This window comes from Dipodomys merriami, unplaced genomic scaffold, assembly GCF_024711535.1.
Source record: "Dipodomys merriami isolate MVZ:Mamm:240054 unplaced genomic scaffold, mDipMer1.0.p SCAF_9, whole genome shotgun sequence".
NCBI lineage: Eukaryota > Metazoa > Chordata > Mammalia > Rodentia > Heteromyidae > Dipodomys > Dipodomys merriami.
In genome coordinates, this window is record NW_027206512.1 from 7,512,693 (window position 1) to 7,532,537 (window position 19,845).

Consider the following 19,845-nt stretch of genomic DNA (forward strand, 5'->3'; position numbering starts at 1 on the left):
AAAAATGAGGTCAAAATTGGATGCTCAGTAGTTCATCATCTTCTGTGCAACACAACTAAAGCATAGTGTCTTTATTACCTCCAGTTTAAGTAAAATCTAAAGACCCCACAACATTTCTTAGTTCATAGAATATAGAAGCTATTTTGTCCCATGTGATCACTTAACAAAGATAAAGACGCTCAGGGAGAAGGCTCTCTGGGGGTGCATGGAGTACAAGAGCAAATAATGTGTACTAGATTGTGCTATTGCTTCTGGTTGCTGTTAGCTGTTCTTCCTTCTGCAAGGTTCTCTTATTTTATTTTTGTTACTGTTCATCTTTTGACCAAATTTGTTTCATTTCCTAAATATAAACTCCTTTGTACTACAATAAAAAATATTTTGCGAAAAACCCATTTGACTACTTGTTAGTGCCTTTCCTTACAGCATGGCAATTATGGTAATTATGGTAACTATGATGATGATGATGATGATGATGATGATGATGATCCTTGACTATATGTAGCTTATATTTAGAACTGCACATTTGCTTGGCTAGTGCTGTGCTATTTGAACCAGACCTTCAACTCAGCTTTTTACCACTTATTTGGAGATGGAGTCTCACTAACATTTTTGCCCAGACTGACCTTGAATCATAATACTAGAAAAATAAATCAAGAATTTTATGTCACTTTGACAATTAAATTTTTAAAAAAGAATTTTATAGATTGGCTGGGTGCAAGTGGCTCATGCTTGTAATCCTAACTACTCTGCAGACTGAGGTCTGAGGATCATGGTTTGAAACCAGCCCAGGCAGAAAAGTCCAAGAACCTCTTAGATCTAATTAGCCCCCAAAAAGCTGGAAGTAGAGCTGTGGTTCAAGAAGTAGAGCACCTCAGAGCACTAGCCTTGAACACAACAACTCAGGACCAAACCCAGGTCCAGAGTTTGACATCCAGGACCAGAAAAAGAATTATGAATTGAAGCCAGTTCTGGTGGTACATCCATGTAATTCTAGCACTTAAAGGCTAAGGCAGTAGTACTGAGTTTAAGACTAGTCTGGGTTGCATAGGAAAACCTTATCCCAAACACATAAAAAGAATTTGATGGATTCCATATTGGTTAAATAATATGCAATATGAGCCTCAAATATCTTGTAATAAAATAAAACAAGGAAGTGCTCAAAATGAAGTATGTGTCCTAGGACAAAAAGAGTCTCTTTAAATAAAGATGGAATCATATGAACATCAAAATATTAATTAATGTATTAAATGCAATGGCTAGGATATAATTTATTTTGTGATAACTGGAGTTTGAACCCAGTGCTTCATGCTTGTTAGGCATTTACTCTACCACTTGAGCTATTCCCTCAAGTCTTTTGAATATTTCAGTTATAATTTAATAGTTTTCCTTGGGGCTAACACCAGACAGAGGTCCTCCTACCTGTTTCTCCCATGGCAACTGGGAGCATGGCTCAAGTGTTTAGAGCACTTGCTTGACAATACCCCTGGATTGTACGGTCGTATTCAGATGGTGGGAAATGCTATACTACAACATAATAAAACTCTGACAAGATATATTAAACAGTTGTGATACTTGGTATTTATTTTTACCCTGAACACTTAAAAATGAGGCTGTTAATTGATTATTCCCTAAATGTCATGCTGACATGGCTGTTTAAAATAAGAATTATTTTTCCAAATAAATATCAAAATATGTACAGATAAAATAAAATATTTGTTTTTTCTCTAGATAGTTTTTGAGAGGAGAGTGATTAATTGAATAAAACAAAATTGATTATAATAATCATAGTTAAAGCTGGTTTAAGAGTTCCTGGTTGTTTTTCTATTACTATATCTTACCATTAAAATATCTCATTAGACATTAAGATAATCTACCTTATTTCCTAATTGATGACTGAAACTTATACTGAACTTAAAATGTTTGGGGATAGTAAAACAGCAAACTACCTTCTTTCATCTACTCATGTGGAAAAAAGGCATAAATAAACATGAATTTTTTTTCAAGGGATGACTTGAACACATCACATGTCAATTTTAAAAAAACTTAATGATAAAACTTCAGAACACATCAGAGAACGCCTATGATTTCTGTTCATTTTAGGTAAATTAAATCTTTTCAACTAAAATTCAAGTCCCTTTCCTGTTTTACATCATCAGGAAAGACATAAGATGCACAGCTGGTCATCACATCAATTCAGCAGCTACCAGTGAACTTGAAAACAGCTATTAAGTTTAGTCTGTGTTCTTCTCAAGTAAGAAAAAGAAATCTAAGTTACCCCACCTCATCTATTCTTCAAGCCTTATTTTCCACATTTCAAGGATTGTTCAACTTTCCCCAATCACCTTCTTAAAAGCATATCTATAGATGATGTGATAGCATGTACACTTTTATTCATCTAACAATTGTAGTGAGCTTCCTTTATTCTATTGTATTCTTATCTAACTTTGATTTTCCTCATACTAAAAATTATATGTGGCGATGCCCTTGACATTTTATCTCATCTTTGACAGATATTATAAGAAAATTTACATATAAATCCACTTATAAATTTGTAAGTGGATTCCACCCAGTGATAAATTTAAACTTAAATTTATTGGCAGTTCACCCTGTCAAATAATATGGAAATGTTATATAAAATAAAAAGAATGGGATCTTTAAAGGTGTCTAACTTTCAATCCCATTTGTTCTGTGTCAAAAGTAACTGATAGTAGATTTTCTATTATTATAACTCAGGATTAATATTTTGTGGCCTGTAGAACCCAACAATAATTACATGTATTTATTAAGAAGCTAGAGAGCTAAAGTAGTGCAATGTCATATTTGATTAATTTACTTCAGTCAGAAGACAGGGAATAATATCAAGCTACCTCCAGAGGACTGCCAGGAGTCCTTCACAATCCAGAGAATGAGCCCACATGCAATTTGTCCTTTGCTTACTAATCCATGACTTTGATTTTTTTTCTGTAACAGAAACCATTTTTTTCAATCCCTCTCTATTTCATCCCTTGTTCACACAATTGAATGATTTTTGTTTTGCTAAAGTTATTTTTTATGGTTAATACTTTTAAATTTTCAGTAACACCAAAATTGGATAATTCTGAAGGTGAAATTAAAATGTTCAAATATAGCACAAATTAATGCTCCGTTTTTCCCCTTTTTTCTTTTATCCTCAGTGCTGGGCCTTGCACATGCTAAGCAAGTGTTCTACCTTTGAGCATTCCTCCACCCTAATTTGTCATCATCTCTCAGTCTCATGTTCTAGTTAGGAGAGCAAGTATGACTTTCTCCTCCATATAAACTAAGAACATCTTCATAAATATACTTCCCCCTTAACTTAGAGAATAAACTCACATGGACACTGGGAGCTTCACCTAATTGTTGTTTTATTCAATGTTATTAAATAAATTTTAAATAGTCGACTCTAATATTCATATTAGAATATGAATGTACTAAAACTTCTTATTTCTTGTTCCTGAATGATTTGGAAGAAATAAAACTGTTTATCCACATAACACTCATCTAAAAATTAAAAAAAATCAGAAAATGACTATTTCTCCTGATAAATACATGAGTTTAAAAAGAATTTGTTTTGTAAACTTTCAAGAATATTGTTAGAGTCTAATTCTAAGTTCTCAGTATCATTAAATTCTTAGACAGTTTTGCTACAGTAAAGATTGGCTAGTCTAAAAAGTATTAAATTGCATTAAATTTATGTGTTTATAATTTAGTAATGTTCTTTTGCTATATGTAACCTATTCATTCATTGATATTCTCCCTGAAGCCCAAGGTATTAATGGAAGTAGGTGATAATTTTATCTAGATGTAGCATTAATAACCTTGCCAGAGTGGAAGGAAAGACTTTAGCCTAAATGCAGGTGAAAGCTAAGTGTTGTCAATTACACAAAAGGGGAAAATTTTAAATGAATACTGCCAAAAGATGAAGCTTATTCAGATCACATGGTGGTTCTGAATGATACTGTCATTGTTCCATTTTAAAACCACTGCACTTACCATTCTTTCAGGCACAAAATCTACTATTTGTGATCACTAAAGCATGGCAGCATACCTAAATCAAGTTCAGATTTTCCTCATCAGTATTCTCCAGAACATCAGAAAAGAAGTATTTTTGTTTTAGGAGAAACAGTGATGTTTACTTGGAATGAATTAAAGTGCCTTCCTTTCAGAGGATAAACAGATTTGTTCAAAATTAAAACCAAGACATACAGATAAATATAAAGTGTTAATTGAAGTTTAACTATTATCTATAAAAATGTCTTACCTTATCTTGTTGATAAAACAAAACAGTAAATAAAAGCTGCATTTTGATTAGGCTTTTGTATTAGATACTAGATACATGTTCAAAGATTAAAAGTATATTTAGTGTGTTAACAGAGGCAGCCCATTGATTTCTGGTTTAAAATGCACTGAAGTTCTATCCCTTGCTCTCTGTGGAATAGTAAGAGGCTGCTAAGGACATCAAGTCCTTAGTTTCCGTGCCCTGGCTAAGGAGGAGACAGTAGCAATCCTGAAAGGTCACCTAGCACCAGGTGAATAAATTCAGAAATATCACCAGAACACCTAGACTCATCTGAGATTATTCTGGATGCATTCATATATTTGCTTGTTTGCAGTTGGGATGTGGTCTCTTGATTTGTTGTCTCAGAATTTGGATGGACAGTTGGGGCACAAGAAAGACTTACTAGTTATCTAAGTTAAGAGCAGTTCAAGGATGTAGAATAGAACAATAGTGACTCTTTTTCATCTGATTTGAAATCTTGTCCCACAATTTTGGAAAGGATATTTTCATGCTTAAGTCCCATGCTATTCAAAAGACAATTAATTTGTTAGATATCATAATATAACAGTATGCTGATATGATCTAGCCTCTCCAAAAAGGTAAATTTCCAAATCATGTAACACTGAATTGAGAAAGGGCCTCCCCAGAGCAGAAGAGAAAAGGGTTAAGGATCCAAGGAACAATATAGTTCACATGGTGAATGTATGGATGATTTTTTAAATGTAATATGATGTCAAATCCACAAAAATTAAATCATTAACTAGAAAAAAATCTGAGAGCAATAATCCAATTTCCATAAGCCAAGAGGTGAAGCTTTTGCCAGAGTTTGAGAGACTTAAACATTATCTCTGAAAATGGGTTTAATTGAAAGGCCAGCCTGGTACTCTTCACATTAAACAGCAGCAGCTACTTGATGCTACCTTGAAAATACATCCATCACGTCATTTTAGCTTTAAGCTATAATTACTTAATATTATCCCTGTAATGTTCTTCATGGGACAAATGCATTCAACTCATATCAATTTGTATAATTTAATAATTAAAGATTATCTCATCACTTCAATTTCATTTAATATATCCAAAGTTTTAATAAAATCACTTTAAAATGTCCCAGATTCTCTTTGGAAGTACATAAGTTCATCCATCTTCACATGTCAATTCCCCATGGCCTATCTCACTGAGCCACTTTCCAAATACTAATATTTCTCTTTTTCTATTTATATTATCTACTATCAACTTGAAAACCCTAAAAGCTCAAGTGTCACAGGGGGTTAAAAGGCTAAGAAGGATAAAGATGTGGAGTACACCATTTTCAACCTTGTCATACTGTCAAAGACAGTCATCTGCTGATTCATCACTGTAGCTAACGAGATTCATCTTTTAATATCATAACAAATTTAAAATGCACCGATGTTTAAACCATTCATTTTTTAACACTTGCACACTGAGCACCAGCTCTGCCTGGAGGGTGAATGTCCAGTTAGGAATGATCCATCCGTCCACGGGGCACTATTTAGATACTGCTTTCCTGGAGCCCCTTCCACTGCTAACAGTGTGTAGCCCAGGTGCTTCTGTTAGCCCATGGAGCAGAGTGAGGGCTCAGTAAGCAGCACCTGAGTGACAGAATCAATGGCAGTATTAATTATGAATTTTGATAGGTCCTAGGAAGGAAAGGAGACTTAAAACACTGCTTTCAGAGTGGGTGTGAAAGACATATCTGAGGAAATGATACATAGACCTGGACATTGCAAAACAGTAAGAATTTGAGTCATATGTAAGCATTTGAAGTGCAAAAGTTTGGTCTATCTGAGAAAGTGAAAGAAGGTCAAATGGATTTAGATTTAGAGAGCAAGGCAACAGAGTGCACTGAAGAATTGGACAGGAACCAGGTAGTATAAAGCCTTCAAGCCATGCTGAGAATTTTGATTTTACTCTCATTAAATACAAAGCCATTGAAGTGTTTTAAGCAAGAGAGTGATATTAAATAGGAAAAAGATACTTAGAGAATAATTCTAGTTGCTTTGTGTGGAGTTTGAGAGATGACACATTGAATATACACTAATATACATTGGTGATTGGCAGGCAAGGATTTTAATGTAGAAAAAATATCTAGGAATAAACTAGTAATAGATGGTAACAATCACATTAATATGATACAAAGGTGGGAAAATATGAAAAATATGTCTAACTTTCAAGCTAGTTCTAACAAAACAAAGTATTAAAACAATTCCCAGAAAGAAAGAGGAAATACTACACATAAATAAACTCAATTTATTAAGTCCTTTCATGACATTAATGAGAAATGTGCTTCACAACTATCCAGCACCCACCCTGAAATCTCTATTTTCTCTAATGCTTCTGTTGCTATCTTTCACTCTCCGTGGGGATAACAAAGAGCTTCCTTCTGAATGCTGTGGGAAAAGTTGTTGGCATGGCATTTTTTATTCAGTTCTAGAGTGCTGACTGGCTTTTCCCCAGAGAACTCCCTTCCTCAGGAACAGGAGCACAGGGCAGCGACCAGACGCCTAGCTTGAGCAGTCCTGATTTGGGATTTCTGTAGCCAACACTTCCAACAGATCAATGGAAAATTGACTGATACTGGCTTACCTCTTGTCTGCCCTTGCAGGTGACAAAGAAGGTGCCCTCTCCTTGTCTAAAAAGGCTTTTTGCTTTCACTTAAATTTACACATATTCTAAGAAATAAATTTCTGATAGGAGCACAATATGGCACTGAAAACAGTGGTTCACAACCCTTTTGCTTTTTATTATGTAGTCTTCAGAAAGATTAACATCTGTGAGAAGTGTTCCACAGGATGTAAAAGTGCACAGACCACTGGTCTCCCAATCATGTACCCTGAAAGACAAAGAATATCTAGTATCTCATGACATGTAAGTCAAGTGGGTCTGCACTATTGAACTTCACAAGAGAGAATGTAAAACTATACAGTCAGAACTTCACTCCATAAACTTTAGTATGAGTTAAGAACATCTCATCATAAACAGTCATGTGGAATTAGTTTAAAAAGCATGGGTCTGGTATCAGAGACATGGGCTTCAACTATACTCACAGGTTTGATATGAGTAACTTCCAACTTCTCATAACTTCATAGAGACTCAGAGATCTTACTTTATATCAAAAGTAATAATAATACTTTCTGCTTGGTAAAACTCTAATACTTAATAATATTTAATGATTACAAAAGTGTTTTGTGGGGAGACTAGGAGTGTGGCTTAGTGGTAGAGTACCTGCCTAAGAAGAAGAAAGCCCTAGGATGCTAAATGAAATGAACCCCAAGAAATGGACACAAGAGGTCTTTGTTGTTGTTTTTAATGTACAATTGTTTCCTCTGTATGTTCTTCCCCCTATGGTATATCCCCTGTTGTCACTGTTGATTTTGGTATCCTGCATCTTGTATATGCATTTGTCTAATTTGGGGAGGGGAAGGGGAATAACAAAATGTTTGAATAAGGAAACAAGATGACCCATTGTAACAATGATACCCATAAGACAGTATACTGGAAATGAACTTTACAACCTTGGGATGGGGAGAGGAGTGAGGGAGGTGAGGGAGGGAAGGAATAGTGGGAGAACAACAAGGGAGGGAGTAAAAATACTCAACAAGAAATATATTCATTGCCTTACTCATGTAACTTCAATTCCTCTGTACAGCATCTTTACAATAAAAAAGAAGACCCTGAGTTCAAACCCTAGTACCACCACTTTTTAAAGTTCTTTTTCTATGCTTGTACTAGTAATGAAGGCATCCTAAATGTCCCTATTGATATGGGAGTGGGCTTCTAGCTTAGAACTGAACATCTGAGCACTTGTCACATGTACACTCATGCTTCATTTGTGGTTCCTTCGCTGTGAACATGTTTTCCAGGTTTCAAATTGAATAATACAGCCAAATTAAACCAAGTAATACTTGGGTCTTGGTAGATTTTTATGTGTCAAGTGCCAGTATTGAGATTAGCCAATTACAAAGGGAAAAATGCCATCACTTACCTCTGTCACTGTCATAGAGGTATGCAAACTTGTCCCACTGATAGTATTCAATCAAGCTCAGAAGAGCGCCTTTGAGGTCAGGTCGCATCTGAATGACAAATGGATGTGTGCCATCTGTTGGAAAGCTGGGCGTGATGAAGGAGACATGGAGTGTCCCACAAAATGAGGTGATGGTGTTTACAGACTTCTTGTCATAAAATCCAAAAATCGCATAAACTCCTCTTGAAAACTGGGAGCAGACTAGAAGAAAAAGAAAGACAGGATAAATCATTGGAATTGGCACACTACCACATAAGTTTACTTGGAAATTAATATACCTTGACATAAAGCATAATGTCATTAACAGATTAAAGAAATGCAGAGTTCATACTAATGATTCGTGAAAATTGATGAGTACTTGTTTATCACTCTATTTGAGAAGCTGAAAAAATTCCAAAGCAAACAAAGGAATAATTCTGGATTCAAGAAAATATATACATTTTTATTTAACAAGCTACAAAAGGATGGGTATTAAAGTGTATGTACAGCATTAGTTCATAAGAATAAACTATAGTTATCAAAGATTTATTCACATTCATAACAGCTCATTTTCTGCAAAGTCTGACTCTTTTGATAGGCTTTATTGTATTTCTGGTGCTTCTATTAGAAATCCAGTATACTCTTAAAGAGTGCCAGACTCACATTATACATACGGAGATGTTGCCACAAAGAGACATTTTTTCACCCAGTACTGCTCAGTCAAGTAACAATTAAACGAAGGCCAAAGCTTCTAATTGTAATTGTTTCCATTGACCCAACTTACCTCATATGCTCCTTTGATACAAAACAAAGAGTAATATCAAAATGTTTTAGCTCAGGGCTACATTTGGAACAAAATAATAATGTATGTCAAAGTCCCCATGCCTTCCACAATTCCTGTCTTCTTCCAATATTTCCACTACATTTTAGATGACTTCCATTGCCTATCCTTTCTTGAAAGTTTTATACTCAGAAAAATATATTCAAAAGCCAGGTGCTAGTGGCTCACGCCTGTAGTCCTAGCTACTGAGGAAGCTAAGATCTGAGGATCACAGTTCAAAGCCAGCCCGAGCAGAAAAGTCCGTGAGACTCTTATTTCCAATAAACCACTAGAAAACTGGGAAATGGCACTGTAGCTCATGTGGTAGAGTGCTTGCCTTGAGCTGAAGAGTTGAAGGATAGCGCCCAAGCCCAGAGTTCAAGCCCCACGATGAAAAGAAAGAAAGAAGGAAAGAAAGAACGGAAGGAAGGAAGGAAGGAAGGGAGGGAGGGAGGAAGAAGGGAAGGAGAGAGAGAGAGAGAAAGAAAGAAAGAAAGAAAGAAAGAAAGAAAGAAAGAAAGAAAGAAAGAAAGAAAGAAAGAAAGAAAGAAAGAAAGAAAGAAAGAAAGAAAGAAAGAAAGAAAGAAAAAATATACTTAAATGGGGTCTACTTATTATCCACTCCATTCCAAATACCAAAGTACACTATTAGGACAATTTTTGTGCCTTCCTGTACATGATCATTTCTTTCTCTTGTAATTGCCAAGATAGGAAGCTAACCTGAAACACACTTCAAAAGACAACCAAGACCAGACACAGTGGCAGACATCTATAATCCTATGTACTTGGGAAGCAGAGATAGAAGGATGAAGATTACAGGTTAACAGGGTAACAAGACTATTATTCATAAGAAATCTGAAAAACAAGCATCTGTAATCCCATCTACTGGCAAGGTCTGAGTAAGGAGGATAACAGCCCAAAGCCAACTTAGAATAAAGCTTGAGACCCTAACTGAAAAAAATAACCTAAAAAAAAAAGAAAAAAAGAATGGAGGATGTCTCATCGAGTAGGTCACTTGCCTGCCAAGCCTAGACCTGAGTTTAATCTCCAGTACCACATGTGCATGAACACACATGCACAACACACACACACACACACACACACACACACACACACACACACACACACACACACACACACACACACACACACACACACACACCATTATATAGTTTTGAGAACCATTCTAAGTTAGTCAGATGTCTTTTCATGAATGAACTGCTGGTATATTTTTCAATCTTAATGTTTGTTTAATCCAAGGAATCAAAATAAGTGATCCTGTAACATAATCATTAATAAATCTTAACAATCTCAAGCAACTTTTTAAATGAATTAACTGCATTTAAAGAACAAGACCAATGCTCTCTTATTTTGCTTTATTTCCTTCTCTAAGGTAGCTGTGCCAGGCACAGTGCTCAAGTTTTTAACCCTAGGTACTTAGGAAGCAGGTATCAGCAGATTGAGATTTGAGGCCAGCCCTAGTACAAATGTTTGAGAGACTCCATCTCAACCAATGGCTAGATGTTGTGGTACATGCCATTTATTACAATGTACAATGTCTGAGCACAGTGGTATACACCTGTCATCCTGAGTAATAGAGGCTAACACAAATAGAAAAATCACAGCCAGATATATCTAGGCACAAAGATTCTGTCTTGAAATAAACCAACACAAAAGGGGACTGGAGGTGCAAGTTTTATCTCCAGTATCTCTAGAAATATGTTTGATAAATAAGGGCATTACTAAAACACATATTCCTATTAATAAGCAATTCTAGGCAATAAATAGCCATTTGTAAAACTAGTGTATAGTATCAGTTGACAGAGGAAATATTAAACATTTCTTCGAGTGTTCTTTGTAAATTTTCCATGTTCCTTTAAATGTTCTCTATTATTCACTTTACTTCTGTTTTTTCTAATGCATTCCTATTTCTTGAACATAAATTTTTGGAAAAATCTGTTCCATCTGTGTAATACATAGTCTTATTTTTCCTCTTCATCTCTCTTCTTCACTTATATTATTTTCTTCAAGAAGAAATCTTAGAGAACAATTGAATGTATGACCTTATATTTATTCACACAATGCCAAAATAAAATTATTGTCTTGCATCATGTTTATACTTTTTGCTCTCTTCTGGATAGACAAGTTGAAAAGAAAGGTCAGTATTTTTGATGACTATGTCTATTTGTCAATTATGTGAAAAAGATTTTTCACTGTTAAGACCTTTCCAAGCTAACTCTCCAGTGGTTTCTTATTTTACAAGTGAAGATACTTGAACTGACATGGATATCTTACATCGTTTTAGATTTTTGTTAAACCTTTAATCTTGCATTGATGAAAATACAGCATATGAAAAAGGAGAATTTCTATAAAATTCTCTCTGGTCTATTTTGATTTAATTTCCTGAAAAGGATTGGCATATCCTCCAGACACTAAAGGACTATCAGGCAATATGATTTTCTAATAAAATTTTTTCACATTGTAAATGAAATAGTTTCTAGGATGGAACTAGCAGGCAAAGCACCAGCAGAATGTTAATAAAGGATACCATTGCTGGAAAACACAGACAAACTTAATTGTTAGAATTTGATATTAGTTGTCAAGGAACCTCCTGATTATTGCAACCCCTTGAAAATATAGGCTTTGGCCCAGCAACAACAACACAACTTGTACAAAATGTCATAAGAAATCACAATTCATCTGAGTTATTAGACTTTTTGTCCAGATGATATTCCAATGATCATTTTTGTACAGCAATGGCCTTTCTTTCTCCTCATAAGCCTTGATCCTTCTCACCTTATCTTTTATTTCTTCAGGATATGTATCAATTGTCTTTTTTTCTTATCCTCTATTTTTTGTATATTTCTTCTTTAATAGACTCTTATGGCCATTTGGTTACCATTGTTCACTTCCATTTCTTCATCTTATGTCAGTTTCTGTCCCTATCCCCCACAGAGATTGATGGTAGTTTGTTGATCCAACTTGCTGCAACCAAATGAGATGAAAATCTTGGAACTATGCTTCTAACACACCATATCCAAATAATCCAAGATTTTTCATACACTATATCCAAATAATTCATTCTAATATTGATGATTCACCAAGTATATCATGACACAGAAGCAGTACTTTGGAACGACTTCTCACTTGTTTAGAAATTAATTCATCATTTCATCTTTATCTTATTCCCAAATGCTGTATAGTCATTTTTCCTAATCTAGATCACTCTCTACAGAAGAAAGGTTTACAATTGTCGAGGATTTTTAAAAAATACACGATAAATCTGAAAGTAATTGCAAGTACCAACTTCTAAAATGAATGAGACAAATCAGAATCCTATCTATAGTCATCTTGTAGGTATAAGAAAGAGCCGAAAGCCTTAGAGATTCACTTATAGCATCATGACTCATACTATGACACTGCCAGACACTAACATAAGTTTCTGAATGATACTAAAAAGGTATTTATTACCTTAGACTCAAATGTGATTACAAAGGAGTAGTTGGAGATGCTCTTTCTGGGATCTGCTTGAATAAATAATAGCAACTTTGAGAACCTCAGCAAAGGCAAGTCCTTCCACAAGACACTGTAGGTCAAACAGCAGAAATGATAATCTCCCGGGTGTAAGTAACTTGCTGATTATTTCACTTTTTATTACAAGCCCAGATGATATAAGCCAATAACAGTGCCGATAGAACACCAATGCTTTTTCTCTTGTGTTATTTCTGCTCATTGGTGCTGCTAATGCAGCAGATGCAACACAGTCTGAAGGACTTTTCATGTAATTCAGCAGAAAGGGAGAAGAGCTTGGAGAGCTTCACTTTTGTTTTGCATGTTTTATTTTTTATAAATTACCATTCACTTCAATAAAACGATGTGGGCTGCTTCATGAGTGGGAATGGTAACATTCTTAAGCAGCTTGTAGAATCTGGTAAGAGCTCCATCAAATTTCAGCGTCCCTAAAAACTCTCTCCCTCCTTCAGCACAAAACTTCCAATATTAACCTCTTCTTTGTTTTGCACTGACTTCACTATTGAATTCCTTATCACTGTTTAGCAATAATTTCCTGGTCAGTAATATATTATTTCTCAGATTCACCATCTTTAGCAGCTCTGAATTTCTTAGTCTATATTTTGCCCTACATGATCTTTCTCTCTGTGGCTGCTAATCAGGTTCTCTTTTCCTGCTGTCCTCACATTTCTACCAAGTAAAATCATAGCATCTGGGCATTTTGTTCCTCTTTAATTATCTTTTATTGCCATATTGTTTCTCTGCAGCTCAAATCAAAACCAGATTCTCTAAGAATTTTTCTTGAAATCATGTTATCTCTCCTTTTCAAACACTGCATTATCTTCACTGTTTTGGTCCTTTTAAAAAAGGTCAAAGTCAACTTTTAGGCATGTGTTTCTTAAACCTTTATCATCATCCAAGTAAGTAAACACAATCATTAAAAAAAAGAGATCCTTGAATATACAAAACATTGTCCTTATAACAGTAGAAACTACTTTTGCTAAAAAGCACTGACTTCTTACATAGGCCCACAAGTAAAGTAAAAGCAGTATAAAAGCTGGGCATCTTTGCCTGCATTTTACACCTATCTCCTTTTGCTGAGTCCCTCTCCTGCAGTCAACTTGGATTCCAGGAATATCAGGACTAATCCATGACATCTTTATGGTAAGGAACTAAACCTAAAAGCAATAGTGAGCCTAGTAGAAGAAATTATCCCCCAAATAAAGACAATTACCTATGATGGTAAAACTGTACCCCCAAATTGGAGAAATCGTCTCAAGAGAACCAGATTGTTCCTCTCAAGTGGTGACAATCATAGCAAGTTGTCTGAAACCCCTCACAGAACCATAATATAAACAATAAGCAACCAGGCCACACTTTGACCAGGACTGTTTAATTGTGTATACCTCACCCCTGCCCCAGTTTTTGCTCTGCTTAAACCTAAAGCGCCTATGTATACCCTGAAGATGGACTAAAGTGCTTATTGTCCCTCTTTGAAGTCATGCCTGTTACATAATAAATCTGTTTGTATGTTTGTTTTTACTACTCCACTCTTTACTTAATGTATTAGGGCAAGTAGCCTGGTCTGACATATTGGGAACCCTGGAGTTGGGCTTTGGGCCTAGGATTCTGGCTGCAGCATGACAAGCTACATCTTTGTGTTGATTTTCTCTTTTCACTCATGGAAATCTAAGTATTATAAGTATTTATATTCCTCATTGCAGACTAATGAACTTATTACTTTTCCTTATCCTGTTCATGCCACCACTCCCATCAACCTTTTTTTCTACTTTACAGAACTAACCAAATATTTTTATGGCCCTACTGTACTGTATGAATACACATAAAGTTTTCACACTAGTACATTTAAAGCAGTTTTTGTACCTATACCTTCATTTTCCTTCTCCTTAGTGCAGACCTGCTCATCTATGCTTTTTCCCTCTCCTTCCTTTGACTTATACCCTTATTGTCTTAGAAGACATGTTCAATTGGGATGTCTTCCAATTGTTTTCCATCTTTCTACTTACTGTATTTCTCAATGATCCCATTGTTATGAAGGTCAAATTCAGCTTTTTAAGCTAATGATCCCCAAACCTTTGCCATCATTAGTTGCTTTATTCATTTGAATTCCTTATTTGCTGACAAAATCCACTGTGAATCTATTGTACATCGTTAATTTTACAGTATTATATTTTCACGGGTATTTTGCATTTATTTCATTACTAGTTCAAGTTTTAGTTAATTTTTTTCTTTCAATAAAACTTCAAAATAAGCTTTCTACAACAAAAGTTTAAAAAGAAATATACAAAAATTCTGTTTTATGTTATCTAAAACATAACTTTTTTCAGAAGTTAAATATAAAGAAGTTACACTACATTTATTGAGGATTCTGATCTCAGATACTGCGACAGTGAAGGCTAAAAGTGAAAATACACTGTCTTGTGGTACATTTGCCATTATCTAGCTATCCTTGGTTAGGCAAGATAGTCTTCTCTGTCTCAGTATAATCAGTGAAAAACACAACAGTATGATATTACCTGCCTTGCTATAGGACAGGGAAATATTAGAGAAAACATAAATAAGGGATGACACTGGTCAAGATTCCTTGTACTTATAAATTAGCATATTTAATTGGAAACCATTTATACAACTATTTAAAGATATTTTAAAATAGATTAATAAAAATAATAACTATAAAACAACAGTAATTGGAAAAGAAAATACGAACCAAATGTAGCCCCCAAAGTATCTCATGACTCTGCACTGAACCCTGATTTGAATCAATGTTGATATTCATTGTCTCTTAAGTATGCATCAGAATTTTGATATTTGCTGTTATGCTAAAATTCATGACTTTCATGTGACAAATGTTTATTCTTGAAAGGAAACCAAAGTTTTCAGGCTCAAAGTGGTAACAGCCACTCCTGAAATCTTCCTTTCTTCTATCCTTGACACGCAAGCTGTCCCAAGCTGTCCCCATACCCAGCTCATTCACCTCTGCAGTTTGCTCTTCAGCTCTGCTGACATTGTCCTAATATGGTCTTTCCACAGTTATTGACTGAATAGCTGCAATAACCTCTCCAATGGCCTCCCTTGTAATAAATCTCTCCATCTTGGCTCAGCTAACGGCACTGCTTAAAATCCATCAGTGTCTCGCCTGTGTAACTTAGAGACAGGTGCTCAGGTATTCCACTGTAGTCTGAGCAATTCACAGCTCTCATATGTGATGCTAAAGCAATCTTTATGTCTGTTATAGAAGACTTATTATAATTCTCTGGTTCTTCCCTTAAACTGAACTGACTGAAAGTAAAAAATTAAGTGCCATTTATTCCAAAATGCCTAAAAAGTACTTGGCACACAACAAGCATATGATAAATACCACCTAATGGAATATGAATTCTTCCATGAAGGTACCTGTTTACTACTAACTGCTCATGATCTTCCAGATAATGATTATCTCTCTGGCTCTCTACCTTTACCTCATGGACTGAGTTGCAGTACATTTGGGTGAATAAGTAGATAGGTAGGTAGGTGAGGGTATTATTGGTGATCAAGATCAAGATGAGAACAGAGTAAAGAAGTGAAATGTTAGTTTTAACCTTCCACAAAGGATTGAGATTCAGAAACTTCAGATTCTTATCTACAGCCTGTAAGGACTTCCCTCTTACAGGATGCCAGTTTATCATCTCCAAATAAATCTCATCTCTTTAAAACCCTGCTCTTTCCTCATTACATGTCCCCAGAGTCCACCACTGTTCCAAGCATAAACTCAGCCTACAGCTATTGAATGAAGCTCTAAATGATTCAAAGACAATGTGCAGAATAATAAACATTTTCCAGTGACATATTCTATTAAAGTCCCTCACTGATGGTTTTCCCTACAGCCAAGCTATATATCTTCATGGTGATAAAATATTTCTTTGCATACATCTTGATCTCATTTTTCATAGAAATATTAAATGCAATACAACATCACCACTCAGTCATAGAAGACAATAAAATTGTAATAATACATTTGTCTTCCTGTTTTAGTATTTATCCTTCTTGATTTTCGTGTTGTTTGCAGAGTGCCATGCAATGTCATAAGTTTATTGCTATTGCCCATATTGCATGCAACTTTAAAAATCTGTAACATTTATTTTGGTTTCATTTATCATCAAGGATAGCAATATTGGAACTCGCAGTCATAGACAGTTACTCTCACGTAGATTTTAATGATGTGTTCTGGACATGTTAGTTAAATCGAATTATCTCTGTTTATATAAGATACTACATTGCAAAAGATAATTTCATCTGTTAAGCATATATCTCCATGTCATATATACAATTTCTTGTTCATCTCATGTTGTAGATAGAATCTGGGTGCCTTGGTACACTTGGAATCCTGTAGGAAACAGTGCCAGGCTGTGCCAATGTCTGCAACCTGGTGCCCAATCCCAGCACTATACCAGCCAGCTGTGTGCTCCAGGCAAGTGGCCGATTTCAAAGGTTTCAATAGCCTCAAGGGTCCCATCAAGCTCAGATTCAGAACCTAGTGGCTCAAGATCAAAGGAAGAAACTCAGAAAATGTCAAATTCAGAGTATTTATTATTCACCACATAATTCTCATATGAAATGTGTTGGGAAAATGTAATAAACTTTGAGGGTCTGCTTGATGCCTTAAAACATACATAGTATCACTAGATTCTTAAAAGTTCATGCCTGTAAATCAAGATGAGATCTGAGGACTGCAGTTCAAAGGCAACCCCAGTCAAGAACGTCCTTGAGACTCTTATCTCCCATTTGCCAGCAAAAAGCTTGAAGAGAAAGTATGACTATAGTGGTAGATTGTTAGCTTTGAGGTAAAAAGCTAAGCAAGAGTTTGAGACCCTGAGTTCAAGCCCTAATACTGGCATATACACGTGAAAAATTTCTAGTCTTTTGTGCAATAATAAATAGCTGTACAAAACTGAAGTTATGTGTTTATCAAATATAGATTCGATGACATTTCAGCTGAAATGAACATTTTAGCATTTATGCTGGCTTACTTTTATGAAATTGAAAAATATTGAAAAACTGTAATTGAAAAGGGAAGAGGGGTAGATGAATGAAGAGGAGAAGTAAAGAAGAATGCAATCAAGAGTTCAACACTTATAAGAAAAGGAAGGGAAAAGGTGGGGTGGGAGGGATGGTTAAGAATGTTGAAAGGGGTGATAGGGATCAAGACCCATTAATCGTAAACTGCTTTATTAAATAGCAACTCCTTTACATAACTTCTTAAAGATAATAAAATTTTGAGAAGCTCAAATATTTATAAAATTTGTACTTGCAGTAATTTTCCTTTGAATGATATTCAGTAAAAAGACAGAATCCGGTTGCTTTACTGTTTCATGCCCTGAAATTAGATCTGATAACCTTTGAGCCTTTGAGTGGCTCAGATTCTGTTGTTTCCTAGGACTGAAGACTGTCTTGCTCATCATTTCTACCTGATACTGAGTGAGGTGTTCTCTGTGGATGAGCCAGAGCACCTATGCTAACCTATATGTTTTTAACAGATAAAACCTTTGAATTTCATAGAAGAGAAATTATGTAGGTGTACTAAGGAAAACTCTGGACCACTAACTATCCTTTATTGCTAATGGATTAGAGAACTTAACTTTAACAGAGTGGACTCACATACACTTATTATATAGAGTCTTAGTGAAATTATGACATGATTTTGTTGCAGAGTCCTAGTTTTGCTTTATGATTTTCCTAAGAGTCAATAATAATTCTGTGTTATATTATCTTCAAAAAAGAAACAATTTACTTGTCTTTTGAGAAATGTCTATTTATAATATTTGACTTTATTTATTTATTTTTTGTTGGTCATGGGGCTTGAACTCTGGGCCTGGGAACTGTCCTGAGCTCTTCAGCTCAAGACAAGCACTCTATCACTTGAGCCACAGTGCCACTTCTGGTTTTCTGGTGGTTAATTGGAGATAAGAGTATCATGGGTCCACAATGAGATGTACAAGTCATTATGTCGAAAACGAACTTTACAACTTTGGTGGGGGGTGGGGTGGGGAGGAGTGTTGGGTGGGGGAGTGGGGGGAGGATGAGAAGTGTTGGGAAGGGGAAACAAAGGAGGAGGCTATGATGCTTGATAAGAAATGTACTCATTATCTTGCCCATGTAATTGTAACCCCTCTGTACAGTATTTTCACAATAATTAAAAAAATGCTTTAAAAGAAAAAAAAAAAAAGAGTATCATGGACTTTCCCACCAGGGCTGGCTTTGAAAGGCAATCCTCAGATTCCAGACTCCTGTAGCTCGGATTACAAGCGTGAGCTACCAGTGCCAGGCCTTGACAATTTTTTAACTTGGGTATTCTTAAAGATTTTTATGTTTTCCTTATATAGTCTGGTTATTTATCCTTTGCCAGATGAATAGTGAAAAAACATGTTCTTCCATTCTAAACTTGTTTGTTCCTCTCATTGTTTTCTTTGCTGTGCAGAGGCTCTTAGTTTACTGTGATCTCATTTGTCTATTTTTGTTTGGCTTGGGCACTAATTCTCTCTCAGATATGGAATCTAAAAATGACAATCTGAAAGTTAAATAAGGGTTAGTAGAAGCTAGGAAGGGTAAAAGGAAGAGAGGACAGAGAGAAGCTTTATAACAGGTATCAATATGCAATCATAGGGGCTGGGAAGCTGGCTCAGTGGTAGAGTGCTTGCCTTACATATATGAGGTCTTGGGTTCGTTTTCTCAGCACCATATAAGTAGAAAAAGCCGGAAGTGGTGCTGTGGCTCAAGTAGTAGAATCCTAGCCTTGAGCTGAATAGCTGAGGGACAGTGCCCAGGCCCAGAGTCCAGGCCCCACAACCGACAAAAAAAAAAAGCAATCATAGAGGAAGAAAGAGTTCTAGAGTTCTAGAGTTCCAGTGCAGTAAGTGATTGCTCACAACAGCCTCTTACAGGTTTATTATACAAAGAGCTAGAACAGAGGTGGAGGAGACTCCAATCATAAAGCAAATGCTAATTACCCAAATTCCCATCATTCCACATCTTATAAAGTAACAAACACTTCATACTGTGCCCTATAAATATGTAATTATTACATGTTAATTAAAAGAAACAAAAAGTGCCAAATTTAGAAACAATGATATAAAGCAATTTGTCTAATGAAAGAATTGACTGCTTTACGTTTCTACTCTTGCATTTATTTTACTATTA

General features: G+C 35.4%; 1 protein-coding gene across 6 annotated transcripts in view; it reads right to left on the reverse strand.

Annotated features, from left to right (window-relative positions):
* Positions 1-19,845, reverse strand: part of Gria2 (glutamate ionotropic receptor AMPA type subunit 2) — a 140,332-nt gene that overhangs the window by 53,654 nt on the left and 66,833 nt on the right. For all 6 annotated transcript variants that reach the window (XM_070012841.1, XM_070012840.1, XM_070012842.1 and 3 more), the window contains exon 3: positions 8,304-8,543. In XM_070012841.1, coding sequence (XP_069868942.1) covers positions 8,304-8,543 — 240 coding nt within the window. The remainder of the gene's footprint in view (positions 1-8,303; positions 8,544-19,845) is intronic.